This window comes from Parasteatoda tepidariorum, chromosome 1 (assembly GCF_982258835.1).
Source record: "Parasteatoda tepidariorum strain Cologne lab strain chromosome 1, Ptep-v5.0, whole genome shotgun sequence".
In the NCBI taxonomy this organism is placed as follows: Eukaryota; Metazoa; Arthropoda; class Arachnida; order Araneae; family Theridiidae; genus Parasteatoda; species Parasteatoda tepidariorum.
The window spans coordinates 50,045,919-50,072,228 of NC_141755.1; the positions used below are offsets into that span (position 1 = coordinate 50,045,919).

Consider the following 26,310-nt stretch of genomic DNA (forward strand, 5'->3'; position numbering starts at 1 on the left):
CGCACCTTCTGTCTTAAATTTGATCGGTTTCATCAACCAGCCTTGCTAGTGTGGTAAGTAGCATTAGAAACAACAACAAATGTTTTAGGGAACAATTTATTTGTTTGTTTTTTACTTTGGTTCCATGGCTGGTTTTTCGGTGTTCAGGGCAAATATCTAGTTAGTGTAGCCAGTTGCTTTGCAACCAGAAAGGCAAATTTTGTAAAGACAAAGAAGTTTAATTTTATAAAAGTGTTTTTAGTTGTCTAGTGATGGAGAAGAATTTGATAACCTGGAAGATTTTTTTAGAAATAAAATGTCCTCTTAACATCGCTGAGTGTTTCCTTGTGAGGAATTTATCGTTATTATTATTGTTATTATTATTATTATTAATTGTGAATCAAAATAATGTTTATACATCATTTATTTACATTAATTACACAACAAATGTTTTACAAGCATGAAGTGATGAAGAATCAAACTATGACTGCCATCTTAAATAAATAGTTTAAACTCAATACGGTGCACAGTTCTGACAATAAATTGCCTTATTTTGATCGCGTGGAGGGGAAGAGTGTTCTGGTTTGTACATCGGGACTTGGATCATTGGTTTGTATTCCAACTTTGACTCATAAGTTGGACGTGACTGTGATGCTTCAGAAGATCTGTAAGATGCGCGAGTATCTTGTTTAATATATGAATTTGTTTGATATTGAACAGATGCTGCATTAGGATCATAATTGGAATGTTGTGGGCAAGGAACCCCAGCATGTCTACTATTTTCGTTGATTTTACCGAATTCAGGCTTCTGGAATCCATATTGAGCTTGAGGACTTTTTGAGTTCTTCGAATGATATGTTTCCGAATAAGTATGACCATTAGAGGAAACTTTTGAGATGGAAGCATCATAGGTTGGGTTTTGAGGATAAACTGGAGCTTTTGGATAGGTGATATCATATTGTGAATTTTTCGTATGTGATTCGGGGATTTGATAGGCTGAAATTTTAGGATACGCTCCCCCTTGATCTGAAGATTTCGGTTGTGCATTGTAAGTTTGTCTATTATGGTAAACCGGATATGATTTGTATGGATTTTGCTCTTCTTTTGATGCAGCATCTAATTTGGAAGGTTGGTGGTATTTTGAATTGTCAACTGTAGATTTTGAATACGAACTTTCTAACTCAGATGGTTTAGAGTACGATCTTTTATGTGTTGAATATACACTGGACTCCCCATATCCCGGAATTTTAGGCTGTGAATATGTGTGTGCTTTTGAATAAGCATCGCTGTAAGTAGTTGGCTTTATAGGTGACGGTGTGTAGGCTTGATGATAATTTTGGCTTTTGTATGCTGTTTGTGAATCAGATTTAGGGCTTGGATGCGCTAAAGCACTTCCATAGAATTTTTTCCCAGGATCTGATACTGATAAATGATCTTGTTTTGTTTTCCCTGAATAAGGTCTAGATTCCTGATTGGATTGACCAGAATATGCTCTATTATATGGACTGGCAGATAAACTATCCCGTCTATAATACTGTCCAACTGTTTCTGTCTTTTTATAGGTAGGATTTATATTTTCTGTTTTGTCGTAAGTCGAAGGGTTAGAATATTTTACCGGTTTCGCTTCAGAATAAATTCGTACGTCTGCAGGATTTTCATTAGCTGTACCAGGTTCATTGGTCTTAACAATAGCTCGGAAACCTTTATCATCAGCTGTGTAATCAACTTGGCGATATATTCCATACCCATCTGTGTAACCATAAGTTCCTTTTTTGTATCCATAAGAGTCACTTTCTTCTTTGTGATGTATTGCAGATCCATAATCACCTTTTACATCATAGCCAAAATTGTAAGGTCTTGGCTTTTCCTGAGGAGAAAAAAACTTAATCAGCAAACTATTGAATTGTACAAAATATTTTTGTTTAAATTTTATACCAACTGCCAACACTTAACAATGTATTTTTTAGAAAAACAAATGGCTCTCACACCCTGCTCTCTATCGCTTGCCCATCCCCGAAATTGCTGACGCGTTTTGCTCACTCTTTTCTCTTTATAAAGGGTCTTAGTTCATAGTCTTAGAGTCTATAGTCTTGTTTAAACTCCATTTGTTACACTTTATATAGTTTATTTGAATTATTTTAAAAGCTAAGCTTTCTGCAAACATTGCAACTGCTTGCGCAATTCTTTTCAGATCGCTTTGAGACTTGAGCACGCTTTGCTCTCTCTTTTCACTTAACCTAAAATAAAAATATTATAAACGCGTTAAAAAATTCAAAATAAAATTATAATTACATGCAAGTGTTTAGATACCTAGAATGGAAATTTAAATCGTAAAACGCGTTTCCATTTATTTACTCTTATTATATCTTCCCCCCAGCGTTAAATAAGTTTAACGCAATATGAAAGAAAATATAATTGAAAACTACTTAAGTTAACTAAACATAACTACATAACCGAATTGGAAATTCAAATCGAGACATTTTAGAAAATAAAATTAACTCTTTGAATTTTTACCCGATAATAAAAAGGCTTAAATTATTGTATTCAACCTGAAAGAAAAGGACATCGTAAGGCTGACTTTCTTAACTGTTCCACTGTTCTTAAGGCTGTTTTTGTGGACGATTTATTGAGTAAAATTAACAAGTATTTATGCCTGGTTCCTGACACTATATGGAGAGAAAAAAAAACTACCACTTCGCATGGTTAATTCGACGGCTACGGGAGTTTAATCAACGATGTGTTAACCACTGAAGATATTTAAACGTTTTAAGGTCTATTATGTAGATGCGGCAAACCAACGCCTCCCATAACTGAAAGCCTCCATACGGTTTCTTATAGGTAGTCCAATCAGACCACTCTGAAAGAAAAACCAGTTTATGAAAGAGACATTTAATATCTATTAAAAATTAGAAAGTGGTAGCAAATATATGTCCAAATATTAGCTTAATTTATGAATATGATTAGTTTGCGTCTCATTTACTTGTCAACCATTACAGATTCAATTCTCAAATATTTTATCCCATTGTCCACAGAAATGCCAGAGCTGCCACTCTCTTCTCGTTACCCAGTGGGCACTTGCGGCGAAGTCACGGCGGTGGAGCAGCGTCACCCACGTCACATAACCACAAACCCGCTTATAGGGCGGGTCACATTCACACACAAAGGAGAAAGGACATAGAACACAGAGAGAGAGAGAAAGAAACATCCATGCCCTGAGCAGGATTCGAACCCGCGACCATCGGCTCCGCAGTCAGACACGCTAACCACTCGGCCGGCAATTCTCAAATATATATGATAAATTTCTGTCAAGTACTTTTGAAACAGAATTTCGGTTCATGTTCACAACTAGTTCGCTTTTTAAATAATCTCGCAGACTACTTATAAAATCCCGTGTAGGCGGCTTTCTGATGTAGGAGGTTAGCATAAGCGTACAAAATAAATGTCATGGTTGCAGGGGAATGAATTGGGTCGCTGGCATCGGGAAAGAGAGCAATATCCATTGAGTAATCTAGTCTCAATTTGTGCTAATGATTGAGATATCCCATAAATATCAAAAGTATTTTACTTACATATGATGCAGCATAACTGCCTGAGTATTTCGGCCTTTCATACTTTGGTCCATAATACTGAGCAGAGCAAAAAACTGATACACACAGGAGTAATACCTATAATTAAAACATTATTGTTATTTTCGATCTTACTGAGAATTTTATATAATTTCTGTGAATTTTAGGCCCTTTTTAATTAATCATTTAATTTATTTAACTTACTTCGTACTAAAACTACACTTATAGGAAATTTTATTCTATTTTATAACCGTAGTTGAACGGCCGACCCAATTTTGGGTTTACGACTACTAATGTTCAACTCCGTAACCCTGTAACTAATCCAGAAAACGATGGAACTCCTGGATCAAGTATTCGGACAAACTAGCCTTTGTGAAAGACTTTTTGATGGAACTAAACAGCATTTACGTTACATGGAGAGGAAAACCACGAAAACCTCTCCCTGTTAGCATGACGACAAGAGGACTCTAATCCAGGATCCGTCTACCACTGAGGATATTTTACGTTAGCACTGTGGTCGGTGCGAGCCGGGTGTGGAATTCGTATCGACTAGCCATGGCTGGGATTCGAACTCGGTTCACCTCATTGGAAGGCAAACGCTCTATTCCCTGAAGCACCACGGCTCACATATAGAATATTGGAACAGAACGTCCATTTGGGATTCATCGGAGCGATAAAAAGACATTATGTAAAGCATTCCTGCCACAGCCTATCGTGGAGCAGGAAGTTCATGGTGTTAAAGACTTCACAATTAGTGATCAACGGCATGACTATGGCAATGTGGTCAGCACTACGCACAAGCTGCCTTTATTTCCCAGACAAGCTGGTACCCATCCATCTGAAGCTGGATGAGCTCAGGATCGAACCTCAGTCCTTCAAAAGGAAAGCTGAGATCTTTTAACCACTGTACCATCGCGGCTAGGTAATGGTAACAAGTTGTGATAAAATTTAAAAGGAAAGTGCTTTCTTAATTTCTTTCGTGAATAAGAATAGTTCAATTTTCACTTTTATCGTAAAATTCGTTTTTAAAGAACACGATTAATAAACTTCTACCCTGGACATTTATGAATATTTTATTATTATTACGAAGCAAGCAAGCAAAAATATGTTAACTGTCATGTTTAATTTTCACAAACCTTAATTAATAATAATTAAATGATAATTTTAAATCTTATATGATTATAAATATTATTCGTCACAGAAAAGGTGCATCATCAGAAAAGTCGAGAATTATTATTGTTAAAAAATAAAGAAATAAATAAAAATAAAAACTTTTTACCGTTTGGCCTAGTTTAAAATAAGGGATTAAAAAAACTAGACTAAAAGTTTCCCTTACTCGGTGTTTAGAAGAGAACAAATTGAAGGTATGACAAAAAATTTATATTTATAAAATAAGCTAATATGCATTTGCATTGGGGATAAACCCTATTGAACTAAGCTGTTAAAAATTCTTTTGTAAAACTAAGTCAAATTTTACGTATTTCCCCCTTGGAATAAACATTTTTTTTTTCATTTCATGCTTAAAGAATCAATCTATTATTCAAGCAAAAATTACTGCAATTTCTCTCCCGCCCTTAGGAGAAAATAAAAAACATTTGTTTTTTTTTTTTTTTTTTTTTTTTAATTTGGCTTTTCCCAATCATTCAACTTGTTTGTCACTGTTGCCCTAATAAAACATATGAGATAATTAGTAAGGCTAAAATTTGTTTGAGCTGGCCAACTTTTTGTAAATCTGCACTTAAATAAGAAAAATTAGTAAAAAAATAACATGAAGTTATTTATAGTTTATGGCATATATCCAATATAGAAATATTTGCTTGAAAATTGAGTAAAACAAATAAAAGCAATTTCCTACAGTCAAAATACACATGCTTTTTTTAAAAAATTTATTTCATTTATTAATCAATTTTATTTATTAAAAACGTCCATACAAACATATAATAATTTTGAGCTTAAAAAAAAAACATAAAAAATTATAAATAAAGAATAAAATTTAAAAAAAAGAAGAAGAAAAATGCAAGCGTAACAGCATTATGCTAGAAATCTAAAAGAACAGATGATTTTCAAAAAGCTTTAATTATAAATTAAAACTTTGAAAATTTTGTTTATTCTAAATTTATAATTAAAGTTTCATGAAAAGAAAAATTTATTATCTTAGAAATTTTACATGCATAAAGCACTTATAAAACTCATTTAGATTATTGTAGCTTATTTCATTTAATAGTGCAGCTTATAGCATTGGTAAAAGGTATAACAAAAAATTCCAAAATACCAATCCATAAGTTGGAATTTGTTTCATGCTAAAGGTATTAGTGTTCTCTATATTGAAATATAAGTAAATTAAAATTAATTACATAAAAAAAAATTAACTCTTCCCTTTCTTCTTGACCGATTTTAATACTCTAAAGGTTCTGAACGAAGAAGATGTTAAATGTTCTTTAAATCGTCTTTAGTTAATTTTTTTTAAACGTAAAAAAAATATTTATTGTTATTTATTCAATGGAGTCTTTAAAAGCAAATAAAATATATGGATTTAGCAGAAACAAAGTGGGACAGACACACAATTTTTTTTTCTGATTTTTTTCTAAATTGTAGAAATACAATTCCACAATCAATAATCAAATAATTTATATTTGTCGCCTTTTAGATATTTGATAATAAAAAATTAAAAAAAGTTGTAGTTAACGTTTCATGTTGTTTCATTTAATTATTTTATATCAACATCGTTCAAATGATTTCAACAAAAACAAAAATGATTTTTAAAAACCCGAAAAGTAACTGCATAGTTTTATTTTTCTATTCTTCGGGTAAAATTGAATAAGATCTAAAAATAATTAAGTCCTATTTCTTCCTATCTAACAAAGAAAAGTCTTCATTTCCCTTTTTTTTTCTAAACGTAACTGTAAAAAAGTCTTTCCCTTCAACATTAGGGAATTTGAACAGTTTGTATAATCATCAAATATAACAAATAACAATAAACTGACAAATAATAAATTTATAATAATGAAAAATTAGTACTCACCTTTTTCAACATATTCGGAAAGTATTCTTTCCCTCTAGAATCCAACAATTATACTTAAAGTATTTGTAGGATGAAGCTAATTTATATACTCGAAAATTGTTCTAATTTCAAAGGGGCGTTCGATAGCTTCATCACGCCGCAGATCCCCTGGGCAAAATTTGAAAGCGAACAAAAAGAAAAACCATTAAACTGATTTTTTTTCCTACCAAAGGGCGGGCATTATAAAATTATGAAACAACAAGTGCTATTTCTTATTGAGACATCGTTTTCTTATATTTAAGTGTAATTGCTCTTTGTTACAACATTTCAAAAAATAAATATGATCGCCAGAAGTGAAGTTTTCAAGTATGTAATTAGTTTCAAGTGTTTGAGTATCAATTGAAAAGAATAAAATAATCAATACAAGATGACCCAAACGAAGATGCTTGATGAGTACATTCCCAGAAAAATAAGTTCAACGTTGAACCATAATATAGTGCGAAAATGCTGCCACCTTAATAATCTGTAAAAGTTAAACAGTAGTAATTATGTAATCAAGTTTGAGAAGCAAGATAACACGGTTCTACTTAGCGTCATATTAAGGTTGTAGCAAATACAAATGCTTTTCTGGTTCAATACACTTCAGAACTAGTAACACTGAACCCTAATATCAGTACCTTGAACCATAATGTGGAGCGAAAATGCTGCAACCTTAACAAGTTATTAAATTAAATCATGTTTTTGTACAAAAACTTATTGATTTAGCAATTACGATAACATGATATTACTAGCATCAAATTAAGGTTGCAGTATATTTAAACGAAATAATTTTTCAACAAGATTCAAAGTTTCTAACGGAGTAAAATTACTAAATATAAAATTTTAGGCAAATTATGTACATTTTACGGAAAATTTTGATACGCGATTCTATAAATTTTTTAATTTTTTTCCTCAAATTTTTTTTTAGCAGCTTGAAAGCACTATATTAAAAACAAATAAAGAAACAAAGTCACATGGTTATGCAATTTGAAAATTAAACTTTTGTCAAGGGGGAATAGACGGAGAAGAATTATAAGTACGCTTTTAATCATCTTTATGAAAATTTTCATAAATAAACTAATGATATTTTTCATGCATCTTAACCTTACTTTCATGTATCTAACTCTTATTAAATAACTGCAGTAATAATTAATCAAATAAACTTTATTGTAGTTGGCAAGTTTGTAGTACAGTAGTTTTCTATGGCTTAAGGTGTAACCTGTATGGTTTTTCACGATTTCTCACTTTCTTTTTCACATTATATTCAATGGTAAGTTTTCATCTCCTTGATCCCTTAGATCACCCCTATGAATTTAGTGGTTAGATTTATGAAAGCACTATTTAACTCTCCTTGCGAAATTTTTATTAAACATATTTTTCATACTTTTTTATTATTTTGTATTTATTCAGGTCAAATTAGGTGAAAAGCATTATATTTAGCATTTTAATAATTTATGGTAATAAAATATATCATAAAACACCGGTGTCTTTCTCTGGGTTAAAGGTAAAATCTTACAAACACGGCTCACCTCCAAACAATGATTTTTCAAATTTGCACTTATTTAGATGTAAGAGAAACAGTTATTCATCATTGAAATTTCTTTAATTTACAAAATCAGTTATTGATACATGTTAAATAATGAATGAAAAAAAAAAAACTTCTGCTATTTTTTTTTTTTTTTTAATTTTAATACTAATATAATTCGGACAGAAAATTTATATATATATATATATATATATATATATATATATATATATATATATATATATATATATATATTGTTATGATTTTGCTACTCGCTTTATAGTCCCCCCTTTTTAATGTTTTTTCTTTTTATTTTATTTTATTATCTGTTTTTACATGTTATTTTTACTTTTTATGATCTATTTTTTTGTAGTTATTTTATAAAAAAAAAAAAAAAAAAATTGCTTTTCTTAACTTTCTTAGTGTTTTCTTGTATTTATTTATTTATTATATATATATATATATATATATATATATATATATATTGTATATCCCATCTGCGTCAAAGAGATTTGGAATGGAGAACTGCAGGAAGCGGAGACAAGCTTTTGTTTGGCGTGTGGCTATTGCAAATCCCTAAAATAAGTTTTAAATATACTTTATTATAACCTTTTAGTTGTCTTCATTATTATAACTTCATTCATAAAATGGCAACCGCATAATTTTATATCCCATATACATATTTTAAAACAAAATAGTAACACAGGGAAGTAAGCATCTTGTGTCTTTTTGCCCCTCGGAATTTTAAAAACTGAAAAATTAAACAAGATCTTTAACGCTATAAATAATAATAATGAAGTAATAGTATTTTAAAGCATCATAACCAATGTGCATTAAAATCCCTTTTTTTTAAATGATGGATTTATAAAAAATTTTTGGCTAAAGGTAAAAAGTGCATCTTGAATCATTTCTCAAAATTTCCCATAAAAATATTTTTTTTTAAAAAAAATATCCTGTTATCTCTTAATTGTTTTTCAAACCTTTCTTGTTAGAACATGCCTTCGATAATTTGTCGTGTTTTAGTAGTTCAGTATTACGTGACTCACTTAGTAATAGAGCTTCTTGAAAATAAAATAAAGTTTAGATGAAAACATTAAAAAATATTAATAAATAAATAAAACAACGATAAATCTTGTAGAATATCGACAAGAAGATAATTACACACCATCAGTTCAAGGTAAACAGAAGTAGAACGCTTCGATCATTAACAAAATTTGCTTCCGGTGATGGGAAGGGGGCTTAATTAGGGTTGTAAGCTGATTTTTTGTTTTTCGCAATTCCTCATACTTGTATTATATTTTATTAAATGTAAGTAAAATAAATAATTTTCAAGAAGAAACACTTCTTTGTGGGATTTTCCGTGGAAAATGTACTATTTCAAGCTAATCCACTTGGAGTAAAAATTTTATCGATTTTTTTAGTATTGCTAGGCAAAAGAGAAGAATTGTGAATATTTCTTTGATTTTTCTCCATCGATACCAGGTTTTCCTTCATAAATTTTAATGAGTACTCTTGTTTGGTAGAAAAGAATTCCTCTAGACATCGTAGACTGTTCTTTTATTGTACAATCCATAAGTCATGGATGGAAGAGTCTTTTGCTTACTTTACCGATAGTAACAAGATGTCGTTTTCCTTGATCATTTAATGTTTTGAAAAAAGGCGATCATTTTAATATTTTTTTACATGAATGTCCAGGGACAAAATAAAGATAAGGGATATTTTTTAATTGTTCTGGAGGGCGATTTTGAAGAAAATCACAGCGCGAGTTTCTTGTAGGCAATAAGATGTTTCTGCATATTATGCTTTAATCTAATAGAAATCACGGAAACTTGTAACGTACCTATCTGGAAACAATACTGATGTATAGATTTTATATAAAAATGTCGATTTTGGAAATAATATATCTTATCGTTGCCCTTAGCCCCTCATAATTTTTATGAACATGCTGTTAGTAAAAACAAAACGCTGAAGGCTAAGCCCCCTGTTGAGGTTCAAAATGTTTTTTTTTTATAAATTTTTTTTTTTTTTTTTTACAATGAGCTGCACAATCGGTCTTGCCGATGAGCAGACCTAGTGCGTTCTCCAGAGGTGGTATCCACTCTTTCAGGACCACCACAATGGGTGAGATACCGTTGGTCAAGGTTCAAAATGTAAATGTTTTGAAATCATATGAATATGGATAGATGCGCACTGATGAGAATTTAATTTTAAACGTCAGCCCTCCTATGATTTATTTCTTACTAATGAGAAAGATATCCGATTAAAATGGTACCATTTTGAAATGTAGAACACAGTTATTTTAATACTTTGTCTTTATCTTGCCAATCAATCTATTAGTACTATGCAAAAAAAAATTTTAATGATATTTTAATCCTGAACGAAAAGCAGTTATGTTAACACGCTAACAGAGCTATTGTATTGATTTATTCTACATAGTATATTTATAAATACATAGTATATTATCTATGTATCTACAATTCAACACAATATGTAATCTCCTTTTGTGAAGCTTAATTTCGGGTTATAATAAAAAATACAATTCAATACTAAAAGGTTAGTTAAGTCAAAACATGTAACTATTATTCTATTCTTTATTATTTTACAAGTTTTTGCACGGATATTTAGCAGTTTCCTTCGTATCATTATTTCGATTTTGTTCCGATGAGATTCGGAGTGATATGATATTCATAGATCTTATAACTAAAAATTTAATAAAAAATAGCAAATAAGAAATAAAGCACCTGAATCATGACAAGAAACAGAATTGCATCTAATTTACTATAAGTTTAAGAAAACTGATCTAATATCATATCTGTTGAATGTAATTTATTTTTGTTTAACCCAACCCTTTTACTGCCGCGCGCCAGTCAACGTCTGATAATTTTACCGTGGGGACGTTAATTGATTATATTTTAAATTGTTTTGATTTAATAATTTTAATTTAATTGCAATTAAAAAATGCCTTCAAAATAAATTACAATTACATACTAGGTATTGCTGCAGCTCTAGTTTACGTTTCTCAGCTCCCTCTTAACCTCTCGTCCTACAAACCCTAAGAGAAATACGCCACAGTAAATGAAATGGGAATAATTTAATTTTCCTTTGGAGGCTCGGTGCTATTTGATCCACGGGCCGTTGCCGGTCCGCAGCCTAGGGGTTGGAGACTACTGGTTTATAAGACTACTGTACATTTTGCATGAAATAAACTATTTATTTTTAAAATTTGTTTTGAAAGTGCCACCTGACTGCATGTCATCAGGATTAGCAGGATAAATAGGATCTGGATAGATATATTTGAACTACTATATAGATCGTACTATTTTAATTAACCTTTTGAGACACAGTGTCTAATATGTTGTAAAACATTTAGTGCAATTTTACTTTTTTTTCTCAGCTTGTATGCCTTTACAGCCATTGTAATTAGGTTTACTCACATTCTTAAAATTTTTTAATTACAATTAAAAAAAAATAAAAGAAAGGTTAGAAATTTCATTCTAGTAACCTTTTGAACAGTTTTACGGCAAATAAATATCTTTTTACAGTCTTGGGTTTCGAATTCATGACCAAGATGTGAAGAAATACAAAAAAATGCTCAAAATTATAATTTTTTTATGTAATGATTAAAATTGATAAGCGAAGCACTTCGCTTTTGTATATTAGAGCGAAGCCAACTTTAATGAGGAATATATTTTATAACATGGGTTGAACATCCAACCCAATTTCTGAGTTCAAGACAATCAATGCTCTCTGTAGCCTTGTAATTTTAAACTCAACCAGAAGACAAGGGAACTCCTGGATCAAGCATTGGGACAAACAAGCCATCGAGGAAGACTTTTTGATGGAACTAACACGCATTTGCGTTACAAGCCACGAAAACTTCCTATGCTTAGCTCGACAGCAAGGAGATTCTAATCAATGATCCGTCTACCAATGAGAATATTTCACGCCAGCACTGTGATCGATGCGAGCCGGGAGCAGGATTCGAATCTGGATCACCTCACTGAGAGGCGAACTCTCTATCCCCTGAGCTACGTCGGCTCAAAGAGGAATATAGCAAATTTAATGGCTCCTAACAATCGGCGCAATTTAAACCATAAAATAAAGTAAATAGTATTTTCAATTTTAAAATCTGCTGGATTTAAAAATTGATAGTAATAAAGATAATGTGATCAGATTTTTTGTTAAATAAATAAATAATAATGCATAAATATTTTATACTAATATATTATTCTGGTCATATTTTGTATATTTTTAAGCAGCAATGTACTTTCCTAGGCTTTGAAACTTGTAGGCTAGTTCCTCTAAGTCAGTTGAATTGCTAACATAGCTTACCGAATTTATGCCACTGATTTTATCTCTAGACTGATTTCAGTCCCCGGGACTGACGAAAGGCACCCATGATCGCCAGAAGAAAGCTTGAAATGGTTTCAAAAGTTTGAGCTTAATATAGAAACCTGATGTCCGCCGCCTCCTTCGAATTTAGCTTTAGCATCCATCTTGAATTTACTGATGGGGAGAGGGGATTAGAAGAAACTTTAACAGGAAATTGAAATTAAAACAAGTCATGCAAAAAATAAAAGGCAAAATAAGTGGAGAAAAGTTCTTATTTGCTTCGTGGGCTGTAAGAAATTGACCTATTCAGCATAATTAATTTTAGTAATTAGTATTACTGGTTTCATTGGGTGCAGCTTCAATAGGTACCAAATATGCCAATATAGATAATATAAGTACCAAAAACGCAATAGAAGTACTATTTTAATAGTTTTTTTTTTAAATCAATGAAAGAGATTAATATCAGAGAAAATTTCTTGATTATGATAAACTTTTGATTAACATGAGTTGGCTGCAAACAATAGCATAATATTAACTGATACTGAATATATTTTTTTTCATAGAATGAACTTCTATATATGTATTTTACAAAACAGGCACAACACACTGACAAAAAAAAATTCCGACTTGCCACAAAAGTTATTTATCAGATTCCTATAACCGTTAGCATAAATTTATGCCTCAGTCACGCCTCATTAAATTCATTTCAGTTATACCTTAGTCTTACACATAAATATATTACAAACCAATTATCATAATGCTTAGCATTAGAGAATTCTATATAAAAAATTATTACAACCCCAATTTTTTCGAAAATATACTGGACTTATTACGTAACTTAAATTAATTCATTCTTCCTGACTTTTCCTTGTTCTACGGCCACCCAGTTTATCTAAAAATTTAAAGCAACCAAGAAAAGTAGAGAATTATATATATATGTATAATTTTCTACTTTTCTTGGTATTAATAACGTTTATTAATACCGATTTATTGATTTCAGTTAGTAAATAAGAAATAAACGAATAAAACAAGATTTTCTACATCTAATTTTTAATACTAATAGCTATAAGCTCTACTGGTTTTATGAGAAAAACTTTAACAATTTAGCAAAAAATTGCTCTGGTTTTTAATTCTTGAAAAAACAGTTGCTCAAGAACTTAGCCTATTGCTTAGATTATTCTAAAGACTAGGCAAGATCAAAACGTGATATAAAAGGATCATTTCAAAGAATTTAAATTCCATAATAGCAGAATAAATTTGAATAAATAAAAACTGATAAAATGAAAACTGAAAATAAAAACTTAATTTTTAGAAGCTACTTGCACTTTGTTAAATGTAAGAATCCAGGTATACTTTACTAAATTAATAACTTACTTTTTGAAATGAAAATTAATTTTTGAAAAAGTTTATTTAGATGTTTAATGGTCATAAAACATATTAAATCACATAAATATATTAAGCACCTTAAAGTTGCAGAATTAAATTAACAAGAAAAAAAAAGAACACTGATAACCCTGAGTTTTTTAAAAATTTATTAAGTAAAATCTACAGAACAAACATTACTTCCTCTGAAAAAATGATGAAATACTTCTCATCCCTGTTTTATCGCCTTTTTGTAACCTTTTCTGAGCTGGAGTTAATTTGCTTTGCTAAAAAATAAACATTTAAGCAATGAATTATAAAGAGAAAGAGAGCATATGCAACATTATTTTGAAAGTTAATGTTGTAAGATAAAAATTTTCTTTGCCATGTTAACCATAAAAAATGTATTTCTATTTACTAGAAGAAATTTATTCATTTTATAATAAATTATAAAAAAAAAACATATTTTTAAAAAAGTCCTAACTTGTAGTAACTTGAAGTTTTAAGATCACAATTGTTGTGAATTATTATTTATGGTTTAGCAGAAAAAAACATAAAAAGTTTCAGAAGAATTCCCTTATCTTTCTGTAAATTTTAATAGTTTTATAAGCACTTGCAAAAATTTTCAGATCTTGGTGAAAATTTTGAGATTTTTTTGCTAAAACTATCAGAATCATATTTTTCATAATATTTTCTTAATAATGAATAAGTCAAGTTAATAAAATACTAAACAGTATGGTAATCAACCCATTCCAGTTTAAATTTAAATTCATATACTTCAATAATATATTATATCTTTTCCAGACGTTTACTTTAAAAGAAAATTCAAAGTAGAAAATAAACATTCACATCGGGAAAAAAATATAATGAGGTTCAACACATTTGTCATAAAATAAACTAGAGAAATTATACAATGGAAGTTTAAATGAAGTTGTTGACTATTTTATTTCTCATCTATTTAAAGTGTTTTTTATTTAATTTTTTTTTGTATTGTTTTCAGCAAATAACATAGATGTACATTTACTAACATATAATACAGAAACTCTTTTTTACAAATTAATCTAACAATTTTATCGAAATGAGTTTTTCTTCCTAAGACAAATTTCTTTGATAACTAGGAAAAACTAAAATGCTAAGCGAACAAAGTTAATTACGCAACAGAGTGAAATACGATTTCTACCTGACTTAAATTTAAGATATAAAATACATTGAAGAACTTTATCTTTTCTTTAGGAATTCAAAATTTCTTCAACTTCGAAATTAAAATTTTTCTGACTAAAATTTTTTTGGGGGTCTGAAAAATTTATCATATTTAAGATTAATGAACAAGACAACCTGCTCTAACCATTCATTTAAAAAAAAAAAAAGGAATTTTTGTTGCTTCATTTTTTTAAAAAAGAAAATAACCTTTATTTGATATTTTTTACTTTCATTAATTAAGTTTTTAAATGAAATTCCTATAATATATTTTTTGCTATTTTACAATGGTTTTTGTTGTATTTTACATTCAGATATATAATGCTTTATTTATTTTCTTTTGACAAGCTTGTTATAGTGAAGAGTTCTGTATTCTTTTAATGATTAAAAAACCGATATTTGTTTTATAAAGAATAGTTTTTTTTTAAAATAAAAAACTATACATTCAATTAACCAACTGGTTCATAAACAAAGCTATTTAATTATGAAATAGAAAGAAACAGTATTGAGATAAATCAAAACATCCAATAAAATTTATTTAAATTCACTAGAATATTTAAACTATTTTTATTATATCAAACATAACAGCATAACTTATAAAAGGATAGCTAAACTACGTAAATATTTTGTGAAGAGAGAGAAAAAACATTTATAGAATAAAATAACAATATTTTTTTAATTATGATTTTTGTACCTGTTTATCTTGAGATTTTGTAAGATCATATTTTTTGCTATAATCATCAACAGGATCAACTGCAGTATTTTGTTTCTAAAAAAATTAGAACTAATAAATATACTTTAAACCATTTTTGTATATTTTTCAAATGTACTGGTCAGTGACAGAAAAAAAAAGTATGGCAAATCCGTTCATTTAAAGACATTGAAAAATTAAATTATCAGCATTATCAGACGAATGTAAAGAAGCAAGCGTCTTGTGTAATAAATGAAATCAACTTACTTTAGATTTTACAGGTGTTCCATTTTGCTTTTTCATTAGTTCTTTCTCTATTCTATAAAAAGTTATACAGTAAATTTATTAATATTAAAATGTAAAAATTTAATATAAATATATGACCAAAAAAAAAAAATGCTTAAACATGAAAGGTTTTTATTTGAATAATTATTTCTAAACAGAATATTCAACTACAGATCTCAAAAATCAGTGTTGGAATTAGTGAAGGAAAAAAAAACGCAATTATTATGTAAATTTTTTAGCGTTTAGGCTTTATCTATGCACACAAATCTTAAATAGCTTCAATAAAACTAGCACTTTAACACAAAACAAAGATTAAAGCAAAATTCATTGCATGCATCACTTAAACTATGATTATTCAGAATAATAAGAATAAAAAAATATATAATTATGCGAATTAAAAATTTATTTACTGTATCAAACCTAATTCGTGCTATGAAACAAATAAAAATATTTAAAGGAAATATTGATTCTAACTATATTTTCTGTTGTAACATTGAAAATTATTTTAAATCGTCTTCATGCAAAAATACTTCAATTAAAAACTTTCGCGGAGGAAAAGTTACGGATGATTGCATTAAAAACAAAATAATTACATATATATATTTATAAAAAAAATGAACATAAAAATATCTGTCACAATGCAAGTAGTTTATGGTAGTTTTGACTAATAAACAAATTCAAATAATAAAATAATTTATGACTCAGTTCTTTGTTATATTAGATGCATAAATTTATTTTGGAGTTCAATATTTTTTATTTTACGTATTTTTAAAGCATGCTCAATACGAAGTTACAGCCTTTACCAACAGTAAATGTTTTCAGTGAAGAAAGTAATTTAGCTACCCAAAAAGCATGTTGTTATCAGGCAAATATTTCATGTGAAATCAATGGGACATTTTTATTAAAAATGTCACTTTTCAAAAATGGAACTGGTAATTTCAGAATAAAAATGCTTGTGTTCTTTGATATGGCAAATCCCAAATTATTAATCGACAACATTAATCTCAGTCTTATTGCATAATCATACTTATGGAAAGTTAACGGTCGGTTAATATTAAAAGATTCATTGAAAAATATTTTACAGATAAAAAGTTTCTACAGCAATAAAAAATATGCCAATTTGTTTTAATTTTAACTGAACAAGCTTGAACATATAGGAAAGCAACACATAGTTGTGTAATATTTCAATGTTATCAGATTAAAACATAAGTACATCTAATAATGCCAATCTCTAAAGTCTTTCAAACATAATTTTTACACTATCAATCAACATACAAGTTGAAACACATGTAATTAAGTGCTAATGAGGAAATCATTTAGATATAGGATACTTAAAGGTCTAATTACAGCAACAATGTTTGTCTAAACATTTTGTTTTGTATTCAAACAAAGGTAACTAAGTTACATTTTAATAATTACAAAAATGGACTAAAACTTAGAGCTAGATTGCAAACAAAATAATTATTTAAAAAAAATGTAACTAGTTTTGAGAAAATTTATAGACATTAACTTAATGTTTCATTACCTTTATCATTCAAAATATACCATTTTAGCACTTATAATTAGCTTTATATATATAATTATGAATTACATGCTATATATAATAGTTTAAAGCTGTAAAAATATTGTAGCAACTAAAATTTACTAAGAAATTGAAACAAATGGGGTTAAAAACAGCATTAGGCGTATGTTTGATTGTAATATTAGTTAAATTAAATTTCAAAGAAATTAATAGTGACACGGCAATCTGTTTGCAGTAATGAATAAACAATGATACATACATTACATATTAATTTTTTATCTCTTTTCTTGAACCATTTAATTTTATTCCAGCAGTACATGAGAAATTTTTTTAAAACAAAGGGGATTTAAAAAAATATAACCTAACCAATTCTAAATATGAATTGCATACTTTACTAACTTTCATACTTTTTTCTATAGGTAACATTTACTTAAGTAGTTAAGAGTGAGCAAAATTATTATTAAATTCAGCAGAACTTTTACTCATAAAAAGTTAAAAGAATAAATAAAAAAAAAGCCGGGAGTTATGGTGTTAGTGTCATTATGCTAACCAAGACTCTATATAGGTCTATGTAATGGACCAAGACTCTATACAGGTCCATGGAAAGTAAGTACAGTCATCTTAATAAGAGCTAAAGTTTTAATTAAAAACATGCTTTTTCACTTTTATCATCTTATTTTCTGCTTGAAGTTAGATAGAAATGTTTTAACTTTTTTGTTTCAGTATTTTTAAGATTTAAAATGAATGCTCGAACTTCATAGTTGAATTACGAAAGTACATTTTTAAAATTATTTAAGTCTAATTTTTATACCAACAGTCACCAACACCCTGAAGAAAGAAAATGAGGGCTCTATCACCAAAATTTAGCCACATTTATGTAAAACAGTAATTTGGCACAAGAGAGTGCATGTGCTAGGAAAACAGTAAATTCTAATATGCTTTTTTATAACCCTATAAAATCAATAAAAAAAATCACTATTTTTCATTAAAAACCACTTTTTCTATCAAAATTATTTGTTGCATGAATTTTGAGGCATCTTATACAGGCTGACCTGAAAAAAATTTGCCAAAAATAAAATGAAATGACAAAAAATGAGTGAATAAATATGTTTTACAAAAATTAAGTTAATTTAATTAAGTAAATTTGGTTGTTAGTATTGCTTATTCTCAAAATTTGAAAGATTTATGTACAGTGGTTTTTCATATATTACAGTTCCTTATTTTTCCTAGTCACCCTGTACTTATTGCTACATTTTACTGTTGCCTTAGATTTGACTTAAATTATAGTTGTTAATTGATTTTAACTTTACAAAACAATTTTTATTTACATAACAGCTTTAAAGAAGATGATAAACAAACAATAAAACAAAATAATTTTTTTTTAAAAGTTAGCAATTAATATTAAATGGTTCAAAAATATTAATCAAATAAATAAAAAATTAGAAATGAAATTAAAAATAATAAAAATATTAAAAAATAAGGATAGTGATTAATTTAGAAGTATTCAATAATTAATAAATCAAAATAACGTATAATTAAAAATTAAAATCTAATTTTATTCCTCATGCGCAGTTTTAAAAAATGAGTTCAAAATTTTTTTCTAAAACATAGTGACATAAAGTAGAAAATTATATTACCCTAAGCATTGAAGCAATTCATCATACAAATCTTCTGACAGATATTCAGAAATTAGATCACAAGAATACTTAGTAAGTATTTCTATAAGAAAAAACATTTACATTTTATTAAAAATGAAAAAATAATTCAAAACATGATAATGAAGTGATGTTATTGTAATTGTATAACATTAAAACACAAATACAAAAAATTTTTTATTGTAAAAAATGGAAATTAAACAAAGTAAATTCACAATTAATATCCGAAAAAAGTATTCAAGGAATAAGTATACTAGCAACAAAAAAAAGTTTGTAATCATAAAAATATTTTAGAATAGAATAGATTTAGGTAAGACTAGTCTATCTAGTCTAATTCATTAGTCTATGCTTTGATCAGTCCATCTAAGAATATCATTACTTTTCTTTCTAGTGAAAACATTTTACTTTCTAATATGTATGAGTACTGTTTAACTTCCAATATCTTCACTTACATTGGTTGAAGAAATAGCTTCTAGATAATAAAAAAAAAAAAAAATAATGTAAAGTAAAGAAATAACAATTACAACATAGTTCCTGTTTAACTGAAAATAAAGAAAATGAAAGAAACCATTAAAAGGAAAAAAACTAAAAATCTATTTAGAAATACTTTTAAAAAATACAAATAATTGAGCTGAAACTACAATTAAAGAATGAATTTATTTTAAATATTTTATTATTATGTTTTTCTCCCCCCTAAAAATCCTGAAAAAAATTTATGAACCTCAAACAACAATTGAATAATTCTCAGAGTAACCCAAAATTATGTAAATTACAAATGTATTAGATTTATGTTATAACAGTAATATTACTAAAAATCTATTGGATCAATAATGGTTTCAGAGTCGGAAAAATTTACATGGAGTAAATAATTAATAAATACAGACACAAAAATAAAAAAATATTTTAAAACTAGATGAGATAAAAAATGCAACAAAACCATATTTGTCAATGAAACAGTTGCAACAATGTATAACAATTCAGGAAAGATCTAGAAAAAAAAATGGGACAGATGCTGAATGCACCTCACGGTTTCAAAACTAGGAAGTGTAGGTGCGTGAAATAAAACTTACTTTTTTCTATTAAAGCAAAAAAGAGAAACATAGTTTGACAGTATAAAAAAACAACAACTCTAATTTAGATCAAATTAAATAGACTCTTGTTTTGTCTTGACTTTGATAAGTAAAGATCACTAATAATTTATGATTAAATTATGATCTTCAGTTAAAATTTTTTAAGAAGTTACAGAAATTCAAAATTGTTATACAGAAAAACATTAACAATTTAATTATTAAAAGAGATGAAAGAACATAAATTTTAATGTTTTAGAATATTTTGCAGTTTTATCCTCTATTTCATATTAATGTATTAGTGAATCTACTGTAGGTTCATTTGTTAACTATTTTCAGTTTTTCACTTATTTTAAGAACAACATTTTAGCTTTTACAAAAATCAGCACTATCAACAGCAATAGAGGTTTATAACTAATCTTAGCTGCATTGGTACTGTGAGGACTATTGAAAAATGTCCTGGAGCCAACATGCTTGACTGATTAAATAAAATGCAATAGGAAAGGGTGAAATAAATGCATTTTTTCAGTACAGTCTTGAGTTCTGTTTTTGCTTGGATAATTTACAATTCAGATAATCTGACTGCAGTTAATCGAGAATCTACTATTTTAGAAATTCCAACTTACTTGGATCTTCATTTTCTATATTTGTTTGCAAAGAGGCTGCCTTCGCACCATCTGCAATGTCAATGTTCTTACTTTTCAAGGTGTTTACTAAATACTGAACTTTCTTTTGCAACCAGTGTAATGTTTTTGTTTTATTGTAACAAAATACTTTATATCCAGAAGATTCTGAAATAAGATGTTAAAAATAATAAAATAAAAGTTACTGTAAAAATTGTTTACTAGTTTGCTTCGTATGGTTAATAGTTACCTTTGAAATCAAAAACATTAGTCAACTCTGCTTCAGAACAGCATTTGACAAGAAGATGAACATCAGAGTAATTTTCATCAACAAGAAGGTCTTCTAATAAACAATATTTTCCATCCTAGTCATATTAAAAATATTTAAAACAAGAATTTGGTCACTTTTTTAGCACAAAATTAATATTATTTATAATACAAATCTTTTGAGTCGATCATAAATCATACAACACAATGTCTCCAAATAACTCATAAGTATCTTAGAATATTCTGAACAAAACTAAAAATATATATACCAAGAAGAACAAACTAAAATATCCTTACCTTATTTACATATGGGAGAATGTAAAATAAAGGATCTGCAATGTTCATTAGAAATAAACTTCCATCTAAAACATTGTAAATAATATACAATTAAAATTTTACTTGTAAAAAAAATAATAAATAAATAAAAAATTATACACAGTAAAAAAAATACAAAATAATCCTTATAATCTGCATCTCTGTAATTTGAGATAAGTAAAGAAATATTTTATTTTTCATTGCAGTTACTACAATTTTAGAAATGGAAAAAATAAAGATAATTTTTATCTTAAAAATCAGGTTTTAAAATTATCTACATAGCAATAGATTTAATTTTTATGAAAATTGCTTCATATGAATGAAGAAGAGGTATTGAATAATAAAATAATTATTTCGATAATGATTAGTATTTTTCAGTCAAACATAATGCATAATTGTATTTGTTATAATGCATAATGTAATATTTCTATTCATTATTTTTATATAAAAGCTTATTGTTTGCATGTAAAATGTTTTTTTTTTTAAAATGTACTAACACAGAATGGTACTTGCGATTTGAACCCTCGGTATAATAATTGTTGTTACCAGCACCAGTTTAATAATTGTTTAATAATTGTTGACACCAGTATAATAATTGTTGTTTAGCCCTAAGAGCTAAAATAAGGGATCACCAACAAAATAATGTTTGCTTGCTAAATTATTTACATAACAAATACATATTACAAGCAACAAAATATGGAGTTTTGTTTACGGTATCAGGGTCTCAGCTCTACTGGAGAGTTGTCTACTATTCTTGAGACAGAGAGTGGTAGTTGTAGTTATGTTATTGGAAAAGAAAGAGGGCGCTATATTAATTTTATGATATAAGAAAATTGGCCTGATATGATTTTTTAGTAACCCAAGTTGGGTTCCATTCATGCTTACCCAAACTATCAAAATCTTGTTTTTTTTTTTTTTTTTAATAAATTTTTTAAAAAAAAACATGATTAATTAAATGAAAGAATAAATAGCACATTTTTAATATATCTCACTATTTTAGAAATATTAAAGTAAATAAAATGTGGTGGCTGGTAAGATATAGAATAGAAATAAATTTTTAGCTAAAAAAAGCCTATAACAAATAATAATAACGATTGAATATTTGGAGATAAAAAAACAATTACTACAGACAGTTGGAAGTATATTTAATTTTAGAACCCAATAAACAAATCATGCAAAGAGTAAAATGTGACAGAATAATGTTATGAATCGTCACAGTAATGTTAATTTTAGAAATAATATGTGATATACAAATTAATCAATAATCAAAATATGCATGGTTTGGTATATGTGCATAAATAGTAATTGCTAAATAACTTTTGAATTTAATTAGAAGAATCACAAACCTTCAATAACAGAGTCATCAACCAGCCAAGATGAAAATTCCTCAGCATAGTGTACAATTTCATATAATTTATGGCTTGAGTCAATTGCACACAAAGTTGGACTATCTAAAAAAAAAAAAAAAAAATTAAATATTAAAAATAAAAAAATAAAAACTGCAAACAGATAAGAATGATTATTTTCAATTTGGAAAGATCTCATATCAATGCTTCTGCCAAAATAATCCCAAAATTTTAGAAACTTTGTGGCTTGCAACAAACTTAAAAAAAAAAAAAAAACTCAGAATACAGCATATTCAAAAGATAAAATTTTAAACGACACCAAGATCAGACAATATAAATTTTTCTCTGATTTATTCCAACTTAAACAACTAGACAATTTTCTTCACCACCTTGGTGATTACATTTGGCAAGAACAAGTGTCAATGTGGAAATATTTAGCACATTTAAAAGAATTTTAATGTAGATCTATCAAAAAGTGCTAAAAAAATAGATTCACTGAAAATCTTTCTATTTATGTAAGTAGAATGATAAACTTTTTTTTCATAAACAATAACAATATTCATCATTCAAATGACACACAGTAATATTGCAATATAAATTAAGACACACAGATTTCCTCATCTTTTCATTAATTTGTTGCATATCCTTAAAACATGATTTAAAAGAAATAAAGTATTCAAGATAAATTAATAAACTTTATGTTAAAATTTAAAAATTATTACTCTAATTTCTAATATTTAAATACACATTAAAAGTTAATTTTAAGAACAGTTAAATTATTACTTTTTATAAAATTGTAATGAGACATTTTTAAATTTATTTAATACAAAATACTTTAGTTTTAAAAATTACCAAGAAAGGAAAAATGAACTTTTAAGCTCGAGAAATTAACAATGAAAATAAATGAAAGTTTTTCCAAAGTTTTAGAAAAATATAACTTACTAGTACGTGGATGCTTTAGTTTTACAACACTGTACTGCTGATTATTTGATGCTAAAAATTGAAAAAAAAATTATTTCAAAGAATGCAATAAATTATATTTACTGCTCATGATAGCTTACCAATACACACATATATGATAAATAATAATAAGCTGTTCGAAAAGTTAAGAATTGTTAAATAAATCTAGGCAACAAATAATTCTTAAGAAAAGACAACGAACATCAAGACCTGGGATATCCTAAATTCTAACAATGATTTTGAAGAGTGAAATTAGTTTTATTAGGACATCATACAGTGATACTGTTTTTGTGTTATAGAGCATCAAACATCAAATTAAATCCACTAAAAATCATAGACAGGACATAAAAATAAATTTATTTTAGATCCCTTGGAATGCATAATTTTCCACGGAACAAAAAAAATAAGTAAATTAGACTTGGATAATAAAAAAAAAAAATTGACTTTCGAATTAACGCAAAAGGATAAATAATTCTGCAAGTTTTATATAGCTACTTTTCGTTGATTTAAGTATTTGATTACTTTTACGTAAGAAATTAAAACTTATAATATTTGTTGCCGTATACATCGCTAAAATGGAGATTTATTGTTTTTAATTGGCACCTGCTTTTTATTTTATAATCGTTGTTGAACAGCCGACCCTATTTTGGTTTTACGACTACTAATGTTCAACTCCGTATCCTTGTAATTTTGACTAAAATTTTTTTGGTCGGTGCAAGCCGGATGCGAGAATCGTATCGACCAACCATTGCTGGGATTCGAACCTGGTCACCTCATTGGAAGGCAAACGTTCGATCTCCTGAGCCATCGCAGCTCTAGTACCAGGTTTTGACAAAAATGGAAACAAAAATTTTAAAATCGTGAGTCCTACGGAATCAAAGCTTTCAAAATGTAGCTGAATCGAATCACTGATAGAAGCAGCACATTCTAATTTTTAATATACTGTCAGATAAGCAAAATTTTTACAATTTCCTCCATTTTTAAAAGTCTGATATCATATTAATGTGTAATTTCAAATAGATATTTATTAAGCAAATAAAGGGAGTAATTTAAATAGGAGAATGTAGGATTTAAATCGTATGCTTTCATAATAATTTTAATGTAATAGATGAGAAGTCTATATTTCAGGAATTTAAAAGAAGACAATGATCTAAGTAGAGCAGATAAGCACACTGGTGGAGCAGCTTGGGACAATATAAGGACTGCATGATGTTACATACATTAATAGATGTTACATATATTAAATAGTACAGACATTATTAATTCAGAAAAAAACTTACTAGGTATAAGGAATACTCTTTGAGTTATCTCACTTGACATGATCAACTAAACGATAAAGAAATAATGAATAAATAATAAACAAATAAAAGTCATCAATTTTATTTTGTAATAAATCTTTATTATTTATTAGCAGCTTCAAATGGAAAGTTCGGGTAAAATTAAAATACTCTTAATTAATATAGTTTCACATCATTACATTCTAATTTTAAATTAGAAATTATAATAAATGACGACATTTAAATAAGTAAAAATAATATACAACTATTAAAAATATGTTATCGGCAAAAGAGAACTTTGATACAGACCACAGAAAATTTTCTTTATTTATATTTACATTCTCACATTCGCGCCCCAAATGAAACGAGTCGAGTTGAGATATACGCTGCTTGTCAGCTCTCAAAATGAATTATAGATGGCGCTTTACAAAAAAGGTGGAATTTTCACTGATTTTTATCAACCATTTAATTTATTTCAACCTTTTCCTAGTCTTCGGATCATCCTCAGGGATGTTTCCCAGGGGTCTCTATCTTTTAAGGAATTGGTAACTAATTTTAAACCATAGTTTCTACTACAGAATGGTAACAAGGAAATGATAACGTCCGATCCTTGGCCAAAGAATACCTAAGGAGGCCTTTTCATTTCAATTCCAACCTTCAGTAAGGATAGGTTCGAAAAGGGACGAAATATATTGCACCTCCAAAACCCGTTTCACTGTCTCCCCTACATTTTTTGTGGGGGTGCGTGTGTTAAGTAACCCGAAACTAATCACTGTCACAGAAGGGGAATTGCAACCTGCGGGGGTCAACTAGCTTTCAAAAGATATCAGAAGAAACTCACTCTTCATCTTATATTATGCTTTTTCTCTTTCTAAGATAAACTTAAAAAATATTTTTTTTAACTCTAAAACGACTTTATTTATTTTCAAAATAGTTTTATCATTTTATTTAACATGCACTTTTTCTAATTATATCTTGAATTGTTTATTATTTTGATTTGATTCTTAACAAATAAACACCGGGGTTATTTGTTATTTGTCACAAACAAATTGAAACATCAAAATTGAAAATTATCCGATTTAATTATCACAAAATTTTAAATCATATTAAGACAGATCTAAATTCCGATTATATCACTTAACTTATTCAAATAATTTAGCTCTGATACATTTAAAACTTCACCCACAAACTCATATTCATCATTTTTACTTACATTATTTCTACTCAGTTATAGTTACTTTAAAAACTTATCGCCAAAGATATTATTTAACAATAATACAAAAGAAATTCCTTATTGATCT

General features: G+C 27.9%; 2 protein-coding genes across 2 annotated transcripts; both read right to left on the reverse strand.

Moving 5' to 3' along the window:
* Window positions 1-483: 483 nt before the first annotated feature.
* LOC107449001 (uncharacterized) lies at window positions 484-4,458 on the reverse strand. Its single transcript, XM_087155464.1, has 4 exons — window positions 4,376-4,458; window positions 3,549-3,644; window positions 2,092-2,216; window positions 484-1,926 (listed from the first exon to the last, which is right to left on the reverse strand). Exons 1-4 carry the CDS (start codon window positions 4,456-4,458, stop codon window positions 494-496), a joined length of 1,737 nt encoding a protein of 578 aa, XP_087011590.1. The 3' UTR covers window positions 484-493.
* Window positions 4,459-13,957: 9,499 nt separating this feature from the next.
* On the reverse strand, window positions 13,958-25,409 carry LOC107449007 (ribonuclease H2 subunit B). Its single transcript, XM_016064399.4, has 11 exons — window positions 25,319-25,409; window positions 25,013-25,058; window positions 23,715-23,765; window positions 22,773-22,877; window positions 21,409-21,473; window positions 21,095-21,209; window positions 20,848-21,012; window positions 19,137-19,218; window positions 15,960-16,011; window positions 15,696-15,770; window positions 13,958-14,091 (listed from the first exon to the last, which is right to left on the reverse strand). The coding sequence occupies exons 2-11, from the start codon at window positions 25,050-25,052 to the stop codon at window positions 14,002-14,004; spliced, it is 840 nt and encodes a 279-aa protein (XP_015919885.3). The 5' UTR covers window positions 25,053-25,058; window positions 25,319-25,409; the 3' UTR covers window positions 13,958-14,001.
* Between the last annotated feature and the right edge of the window lie 901 nt (window positions 25,410-26,310).